Here is a 10,324-nt window from a genome sequence, read left to right as displayed (position 1 = left end):
GAATACTTTCAAATGTCGTACAAATGGGTTCATCATGAAAGTGTGAAAATCTTTTCTCGGGTACTTCTGCTATTAAATTAAAGAATATTTCGTTGCCAAAGTTGAAAAATATTTTTTGGTCTCGAACTTTACGCCGCTTGAAAGACTTGAAGAATCGAGCAAATATTATTTTGAACTTTCTTAATAAAATACGCAACTACCACCGTGCGGAAAAGTTCGTCTTACTCCCGTAAGACTCTTTATTTCTTTCTTGGTATGGTTTGGCGCTCAAATTTTCGATTCTTTTTTTATTGCCTAGAAAACAGAATTGAATTTAAAATACAAAAAAGACTACAACCATGAAATAATTCATAGAAATGGATTGAAAATGCCATGGCAAAAACATTCACTCTCATTTTGAATACGGAACATTGGATTAGGGATGGAAATATTCTTTACAATCAAACAAAAGCAAAGAATTTTCACGTATAAATACATTGTAAAAAATATTTAAATTTACTCTTTGGATTTACTCTTTGGAACTTTCAATCGAACTATTTTCAACTTTATTTCATTCAAAACGAATTGGACACAGTTTTAAAATTTTCCCGTAAAAAAATCTCGAAATGGCTGAGCGGCTGCTATTTAAATGGTAATATTGCTAATCGCCCAATTTTATGTTTTGTTTTTTTTTCAAGCAGTTTTTGACAGCTGCTATACTATGACAACCATCAGGCACTCCGTATTGTACTTAAAGATTGAGTATTCGATGCTGTATATTTGTGTTTAATTTATTTATTCCCACAACAAATCTCCGTATCAACAAACATTTATTTATTTATTTAGAATAAAAAACTTGACGAATTGTTTCAAATTTTTTTAATAAAATCTCGTAGATATTCTGTTTTATCAACATATTCAATTGAAGTATTTGGTCGGACCCGATGCGTAAATACATCCATAATGTAAACAAAGAAACTGAATGAAACGCTGTCATTGCTATGTACATACGCGCGAATAATAGCCGAAGCGTAGAAGACCCGAAAGTCATTACAAGTGAACGATGAATGTATATTGTAGAATAGCAACAAAGTGGATAAGACCTCAGCGCACCAATGACGTTTTCTAAATTAACTACGTGCTAGAAAACGACGATAGCCCACTTCATTGAATAAGTACAAAATAAATTTTTATTTCACATCATAAAGTAGTTGTATACGGTATAAATGTAGAAAACGAACAAAAAAAAACACTTTTTGTATATTCTTTGTTCAGATCGAAATTCTAGTAAAAGCAAAAATATTTTTTAAAAACTTGGTGCATTTCTGTTGTGTTTGTGTTCGTGCGAACTCTTTATTATTCTATTCTACATCGTCATCGTGAGCTGTTGTGAAAGTATAAACTCAAATTTCGCCATTTAACAATTCAAACGAAAAAAAAACCTCAGTAAGAAAAAAAATATGGTGGAATCAACATCAACTGAAGGTGGCAATGTCAATGAAACCAGCTTCGTTGGCAGCATTATTGCCGAAATTATCCACAGTCCGCTCAATCTACTGTTAGTGTCTTTAATTGCATTTCTCATCTATAAAATAATAAAAAGTCGTTCAGACACCGGCCCACCAAATGTACCACCCGAGCCCGAATTGCCGAAACTTCGAAAGGACTTTACCGTACAAGAGCTCAAGAAATTCGATGGCAATCAGCCGGATGGTAGAGTGTTAGTTGCAGTTAATGGTCATGTATATGATGTACGTATTCATAGTAATTATATATCATTTGAATTTTTCCATTAGTTAAATGACTTTTAATTAGAGACAAAATCCATAATATGCTGGTTTTTTTTGTTATTTCAGGTGACCAAAGGTCGCAAGTTTTACGGTCCAGGTAAGACAATTATGGACTTTATTGAACAAGTAACACATATTTTTTTTAAGTTTATGTACTGTCCAATGACATGATGAAAATAGGAACCAAATGTAACATCGAACATTACTTTGAAGCGCTTGATTGCACTTCAAAGTGTGTATGTGTTAATTTACAATTTGCTACGTTTCATTGCTTTGCAAAAGTGGATTGAAATTGCTTTCACATATCAGGTATAAAAATGTGCTGTACAAAATGAAGAATGATAGGAAGGGAAAAAAACGTGAATTAGTTATTAACTTTTATTAAGTGCATAGCTCAGTGCTATACCGTGCAACGATGGAAATAACAAATACGAATAAAATAACAGGAAAATGAATTTGGGAAGTGTCAGCATGTTCGATTTGCGTCGATTTGTTTCTGCCATGTAATACTGACGTAGGTGTACTATCTACGTTGCCAAACTATAAAAAAATGTGGACTTTTTCAAACGAATTTTCCAAATCATAACGCGCCGACAGTGACAATTTCAAACCTTATCAGATTATTATTGATGGTTATTTAGATTTCTTTTACTACCAACATATTGAAATCGGTAATATTATGTAGTATGTAGTAGATTTGAAATCGCTGTGGTAATTTGGTCGCAAGTTTTTGAAATTCATATCAATTTTAAAATTGGGAGCTGCTGACAAATCACTATAAATCAAACAACAACAATGATATATATAAATATCTTTTTTCAACAATGATATAAACACAAAATAGATACTGCTGTCATTGATTCAGTCAACAAAATTAGTATTGTATATGTTTATAGTATAAGTAATTCTATGTTAGAAATTCAAATTCATTACTGCAATACTTTTCAACGTGGGGAAAATATTAGGCAAATTTCATGCTTATTTATTCGGTGCGGCATTGTGATGAAAGACCCACAAAATATTCTCGATTTCGTAATATGATTGACTTTCTCGGAAAGAACATACATACTTTGTATGTGTAAGCATAATTTTAATTGAGCTCCAATGAGATATTCAGTTCTGGTATTTTTTCAAACTGTATATTAATATCATATAAATATTAACTAAGTGAGTAAAGGCTGAATAAAACCGGTTATCGTGTAATAAAACAACCATTTCATAGGTTAGACTTAATTTACACTCAGCCATCGGAATAATGCCGATAGTAAAAGAAAAAAATGAATACATATCTTGGTTTCATCATGACTTTAAAGCGAAAATTCATAAGAAGATCTATTTATCTTGATAATATTGTAAATTTCCTTATTAATCTCGAAGTGATAATGAATTTCACTTTTAACTGGTTTTCGCAAAATCGCAGAATATCAAGATTAATTCTGTTTTTATCACTGCCACAAATATGGTAAATGTTGCAAAAATTTAATTCTTATTCTAAATTAAATGAAAATATTTCGTTATCATTGGGTATGGAACGATTTTTGTTAAATATAATAATGAAATACATGATTGTTTGTATACTAGACTCTTATCGGAATGTACACGCACATTAATGTGGCTGCAAAAAATTGCCGACAGCTTTCTCTTCTCTTTATAAAGCTAGGTCATAAATTCAAATGAATTTTGTTCATTTCAAATAATTGGCATTGTGATTCATTCGCATGGGAGGAAAGAAACAAATGCTCACCGCAAGTTGGCAAAATATTGCTTTAAGACGTGATACTGCATACAGTTATCTTATCAACGTTCTGAATCTATTTATCGCCAGCTTAAATACGTTCATTTTCAAAGAAAATCACATTACTGGTACTTCGAATCTTTTGTTATAAATTTAAGCGAATGTCACATTAAACATTCGAATTACCTGTCAATAATAATGAATGACACTAGAAATAATAGGCAATTGTGGGTAATAAGGTCTTTTAGACATTTTTTTTAATTGAGAGGATAATACAATAACAAAATTAAGAAAACAAAGTAATTCACATTTGATAATTTAGTTAGATTATTACATCAACTGAATTGAGTTTGGAAAAATTCCAATAATACTCAATATGAATCATTTATCAAGAATGTCGATCTATCGACGAAATATGTGAAATAAATGAATTGACTGGAGTAAAAACCATATTAAAATTTACATGTTAATTTATTCGATTCGTTATGTTGTCTTTTGGAAATCATAAACATTAAAATGAAGCGTTGAGTGATGATCAAAGGTCAAATTTTAACTATTTTATTATCGGTGTTATAAATAGATCCACGTATTTGTTCTATAGTTCTATATTTATTGTACTTGAAAAATTCGCAAAACAAATGTAAATATCAATTCGAAAATTGGAACCTTTTATACCTTTTTTTCAACAATCGACAACAGACGCGCCACAAGTATGACCAAGCCAAAAAAGAGACAAACAATTTGAATTCAAATAAATAATGTATTAGTCCAGAATTGAATTCAAATATATACCATATGCGTAATTTTCTTTAAAAAATGCTGGGCTAAAGGTTAACTATCGGAACTGAAAATATTATTCGCACATTGGAAAGTAGCAATTTATTTGTTACTTATTCTAGAACACAATATATACTATTTTCTTTGTACTAAAGCTAGTATTGATGTAACATGACAATGAAAAAAATGAATTGACAATTGATTGGATTAGAATAAAACCCGACTTGAAATAAAAACCGATAAAAGTGGAACACCGATTGTGCACATATAAAAAAAGCTGTGTTCCTCTTTTATTTTTTATTTCAAGTCGGGTTTTATTCTAGCTCATTCAATTATCCAATTGGTTGGCACGCCTTTCAATTACATTGATTAACTAATAAAAATATAAAAACAATTTTATAGGAGTTCGCATATAATAGGAATATATTTTCATTAAAATTGAAATTGTTTATAAATTTTTTTTGGTCTTGTGATATTTCAATTGTTTGCATTTACTTGTTTTTTTTCATAGGCGGACCATATGCCGCATTCGGTGGTCGCGATGCATCCCGTGGATTAGCTACATTCAACGTAACTAGCTCTGACACTGAAGAATACGATGATTTAAGCGATTTGGATACTATGGAAATGGAATCGGTTCGTGAATGGGAAATGCAATTTAAAGGTAAACTATTCTTTTAAACATTTTTTTATTTAAATTTCCAATTAAAAATCTCCGATTAAATTACCATTCAAATTAAAATGATCAATTTTGTTTTCAGAAAAATACGAATATGTCGGCCGTTTGTTGAGACCCGGAGAAGAGCCAAATAGCTACTCAGATGAAGAAGAAGAATCCAGTGAATCGGCCAAAGTTAACAAACCCGAAAACATCACAAACATAAGTTCCACAGAAACTTCCGGTACAGCATCGGAAAAATCGAAAGATGAATGACTGATACTGTCACCAACAAAAAATCCAAATAGCCCCAATAAAAGAACCAAATCACTAACATCCGTAAAAGATTCATCGAACAGTAGTTCTAATAAAGTAAACAATAATGAATTTATTGGAGCAAATGGCACAAATGATCAACAACAAAAACAATAAAAAAAAACATTGTATTGTGATATGTTCGTTCTTTTTACACAAGTTTGATTTTTTTTTGTTTTGTGTTAAAAGGATATTTTCTATTGAGAATCATGGAAAATTGAGATTGGAAAAAAGTTGGAAAAAAAATTAATGTTGGGCTGAACGTGTTATGTACTATGGAAGGAATAAAGGCAGCCGTATAGATTTCTTTATCATAAGCTTTACTTTCAATTCCAATAAAATATTCTCGATATTAATGCTGTAATCGTAGGGACTCAAATCCACTTTATTTTTTTTTTTCGGTCTTCATAATAGGATACACAAACCAATTTGGTTATACAATTTACAATGCATTTTTCCAATTGTATTTTTTGAATCGCCATTTGCGTTCTTTTTATATAAAATATATATTTAAACACAATTAATTGAAGTGGTAATTGTTACAAAATAAATATTCATAAACTTATAGAAAAAATGTGTTTTTATTTAATAGAAACGGCACATTCTTATCTTTATAAATCGATTGTTCTTACAATATTTAAGCGTTGACTTCACATTTAGTTTTAGTTTTAGCTTTCAATTCATAAAATAAATCATTTCAAATTTCAGTCTAATCGCATCTAACTTCTCAAATCGTAAAAAAAAGAAATATGCAACTCTCTTTGAGGATATAGAGAATCGAATTGCACATTACTTTTTATCCCATATAGCTAACCTTGGAATCTTTAAATTCTGTCGAAGAAAATTAGATAACTTGGAAAATTCTTTGGAATAGTCCACTTCGAATTTAATTTGATAGCTAATTAAGGCAAATTAATGATAAAACGATCATATTGACTACTGGATTTTCATCTGCAATAGCAAAATGGTAGTATTTAATATTTATTCAAATGGAAACATGAAAAATTGTTATCAGTTGTGTATTATAAAATTTATTTAAGGTTTAACCCGTTACGGGTGACGCATTCCCGCTCTTTATTACTTTTAAAATAGCATACATACACATAAGACACATGAAATGTTATGAAAACTAAAAAATGTATACGAGTTTATAAAAGTTTCATCACTAAATTGTTTGCTTTATCTTATGTATACTACTATACATATTTCCTAAAAGTGAATTCAATTGTCTAGTAAAGCTTATTTTTATAAAAAATGAAAACTTGTTTGCACTCAAAGGTAGTTTTAAATGCCTTTGGTAAACATTTACTTCCAACTTACCATATTATTTTTCTTCACAATATGTGTATCAGATTAAATTCCATTAAAAGCATTCGCTAATTAAATTCGTTAATCAAATAATGCAATTTACTTGAAATTAAAGGAGGATAGATTTTTTCAATTAGTCATTTGAAGAGCTTACAGCAAACAGAATGAATAGATCCAAAACCAGTGTATATTCGTGTGAATTTGAAGCATTTTGAAAACAATTTACGCGTACATTCCAAACGATATGTGTTTCCAGTTATTTAATATTTCGGCCACACATTCGTCGTAATCTCTTAAGATCGTTGCCGTTTTTATTTTATACCATTTGTGCTGTTTCACTTCATATTCTGTTGGTGGTTTTAACTGCAAGCAAAGGATTGCAAACTGAACATACCATGGAATCCTAGGGGGCAGACACATTGAATAGGATAAGACTTTTAGTGTAAAGATTCGAAAAATTGCAATGAAATAGCAACGCATGTGAATGGATTCGGGTGGAATAGCAAAACAGTGCATGGAATAGCAAAAATTGTTTCACTTCAAATCCATTCGACATTTCTTTTGACGTTTATTGATGGATTAGTGGAATAGTGCGGAATAGCAGAATTAACATTTTTGACGGAAACATTGCATGGAATAAGAAAAATTGTTTCGATTTCACATTTGTGTTTTTGGATTAGCGGAATAGCTGGATTAGTAATTTATATAGGGGATTCGGAATTTTTTCTTGGCTTAAAGCTCTAAACTTCCACATGTCAGCAATTAACCCTCAAACGCACACGTGGGGTCTCTTAGGCCCTAAGAGTTAGTTTTTTGAAAAAATCACAAAAATATAAAAAAAAATTGGAAAATTTCGCTGAGCGTTTTCTTTTTTAATATCATATCTATGTGATAAAATCAAAAATTTCAATGTTTGGTGCATAAATGAAGTTTTGGGAAGTCTTATACAAAATACTAACGTAAAAGCACAACGGGGTCTTTTGGACCCCAAAGTATTTTGTATGGGAAATGATGTATTCTGTATGGGCCAATATGAAACTCATGTAGATTTGTTGACACAACAATTTACATTTCATCAAACAACAACACAGTAAATTGTTTCGTCCGTGACGTATACTGTTCATCGCAAATCAAATGGCATTTGCCATTATAATATATATTCATACATTGTTTTTTTTTGGATAGGATAGATCCGTAAGATCTCCACAAGAGCTTGATCTAAGCGTGCATACGCCGCCGCATGATATATTCGTTCGTTTTTCTGTGTTGCTTCGACGCGCAAATCAAAGCAGGCGTGCCAATCAAGTATGTATCATGCGGCGGCCTACGCACGCTTAGATCCAGCTCTTGCGGAGATCTTACGGATCTATCCTATTCAAAACACAATGTATGGGCATATATCGTGAATTTGGTGAACGTTGCTGGTGTGGCAGGGTTTGCCTTGTTGCGAACGTCTAACAACATGTTTGCCAAGTATGGAGGAAGAACGGAAGCAGCGCGATCTCATCGCACTCCATATAAAGCAATGTAATTGGTTTCGATCACGCAAATGTGCTGCCACCTGGTGTCTCAGAGTTAAGCTGATATATCACACATGCTTCTTGCAAATGCAGAAGAAGAGGAAGGAAAAATGTTTACATAGGGTTGAACTCATAAATGCCAGAGAGCTACAGTGTTCAAAGTGCGATCGCCCTTCGGGAAGCAGTCTCGAGACTCGATCTATATTGATCTCACATATCGAGAGGTAGTTCGGCGCAGTACACGAAGCACATTAACTGGCCAACGACTGTCGATTAGCGATATTAGTGAAAGACACGACTGTCTGAAAGTCGTACATATCAATAACTACCAAGCATTTTGGCTATAATTGATTTTTTTTCCATAAAAATCAATATTAAATTGTGATGCTGTATTGGAAAGTAAGGAATAAGCTATGGTTTAACTATAAAATGACATATTTTACTCATTGGATACCATTTTGCATAAGTTTTGTATGAAATTTCTCATGGGTCCAAAAAGACCCCACCTGTGCGCTTACGTTACTGTTTTAGCCTGTGCGGTTAAGGGTTAAAAATCACTCAAAAAGTATTTCAAATGAAATTTACGGTGCAAACGGAAAAATTATTTTAAAGATTTAATGGTAATTATTGCAATTTCATTACACAAAATCCCTTTGCCATTTTGTTTTCTGATCTTTCTCTTTTAGTCTTTTCGTGCTTATTCACTTAAAAAGAATTCAAAATGAATTCTGCGACAAGAGCAGCAGTTTTAAACGAATTTGAAGACTTTTGGAAACCGTTTACTACAGTATTCCAAGTACTTTGTGTTGCACATTATTCCATTTTTCGTTCAACTCTTTGTCGCAATCCTTTACAGTTCATAGCATATGTCATGTATTTTATTGTTTTTTCTGCACTCCATATTGCGATTATTATTTCATGTGCAATTAAGGCTTCGGAAAGTTCACCTGAAAACAGATATACCAAACACAAAGAAAGTCAATTGATGAATTATGTAAATATTTTGGCTACTATCGGTGGTTTTATAATACATTCAATGTCACATATCGAGACATTATTCAATGGAAAGCGAGAACAAGAGATTTATGAAAAATTCCAAGCAATTGATAAAACTTTTGCTACACAACTCAATCATACAACGGATTATAAAGCAAGACGTGTAAAGTATATCCAACAAACCGTTTTTGTTTTCACGTTTGCCGTGGTTTTGGCTGCTGCAAGTTTATTTACACCATTGCACGAATTGAATAATGAAAAGTATTTCATGCAACCCATAGTAATAATTGCACTGTTGATAATAAGAGCGCGATGGTGCTATATTGCTATATTTTTGAATACAATGGCCGACACATTGAATGATCTACAAAGTCTACTAAAACAACAGCAAATGCAAAGTTTTGAACATTCAAGCGATCAGCATAAACACGATAAACGTGAAAATATTCGATTTTTTCGTGAGATTTATTCAGAAGCATGGATTATCATAACACTGATGAGTGATTGCTTTGGCTGAACACTTATTTCATTTCTCATCGAATTCACATTTGAAATGATAAATGCGTAGTATTGGTTATACATCAACTTGAAATTTTATGGATTAATCTACTTGAATATTCGTTAGTTTCGTTAAATTCATTGCCATTCAATAATTTACAGAATATAATTAACGTTTTCAGACATTATACTATATGATGGGTCACTTCTAATTATGTTTTGGTATTTTTGTATGGTCTCGGAGAGATGTCAAAATATGGTTGGTTAATAGTCACTAATTCTAACATAGCAGCAATTTTCGACGGCCCAACAACAAACACTCGAAACAAAATAGAATGTAATACACCTAAAACGTACTCATTTCTATTTGTTTTAGGGGACTCAATTGTGTCGCCAGAAGAGAGCTATATTTTGTGTTGTTGTTTTACGTATAAAACAGTAATGAGCGAGCCTAGATTCTCAGGGAGGGTTACAAATGTTAAAATTTTCATTTTTATCTAGTGTAAAATTAAAAATTTCCCATGACAACATCCCTGTCTTCGCACATTACTGGTATAAAAGTGACGACATTTAAGAGGGACGTAATACTGTAATTATTTAACAAATACACTGCCAGTTTTTGGCCGTAGAGCTTAATGTGAAACGTGGAACCGTACTACTAAGAAAAACAAACTACTCGACATTCATATTTTGAATTTTTCGCCACAATTTTTTTAAAATAAATTACACCTTGAAAATTGATTTTGCC

The 10,324-nt window shown here is 31.6% G+C and overlaps 1 protein-coding gene across 1 annotated transcript; it reads left to right on the top strand.

Moving 5' to 3' along the window:
* The first annotated feature begins 1,048 nt into the window (after positions 1-1,048).
* Positions 1,049-5,618, top strand: LOC116340437 (membrane-associated progesterone receptor component 1). Its single transcript, XM_031766924.1, has 4 exons — positions 1,049-1,730; positions 1,836-1,866; positions 4,793-4,945; positions 5,043-5,618. The coding sequence occupies exons 1-4, from the start codon at positions 1,440-1,442 to the stop codon at positions 5,213-5,215; spliced, it is 648 nt and encodes a 215-aa protein (XP_031622784.1). The 5' UTR covers positions 1,049-1,439; the 3' UTR covers positions 5,216-5,618.
* The last annotated feature ends 4,706 nt before the right edge of the window (positions 5,619-10,324 follow it).

Source organism: Contarinia nasturtii, unplaced genomic scaffold (assembly GCF_009176525.2).
Source record: "Contarinia nasturtii isolate CC-2019 unplaced genomic scaffold, AAFC_CNas_1.1 Cnas_scaffold_688, whole genome shotgun sequence".
Taxonomy (NCBI): Eukaryota; Metazoa; Arthropoda; class Insecta; order Diptera; family Cecidomyiidae; genus Contarinia; species Contarinia nasturtii.
The sequence above is the reverse complement of the archived record's forward strand: the minus strand, read 5'-3'. Positions and strand labels throughout refer to the sequence as shown.

Coding starts and splice junctions, on each gene's coding strand:
- LOC116340437 (XM_031766924.1), top strand. CDS start 1,440: ATGGTGGAATCAACATCAACTGAAGGTGGCAATGTCAATGAAACCAGC. Junction 1,731..1,835: donor TTAATGGTCATGTATATGAT/GTACGTATTCAT, acceptor TTGTTATTTCAG/GTGACCAAAGGTCGCAAGTT. Junction 1,867..4,792: donor TCGCAAGTTTTACGGTCCAG/GTAAGACAATTA, acceptor TTTTTTTCATAG/GCGGACCATATGCCGCATTC.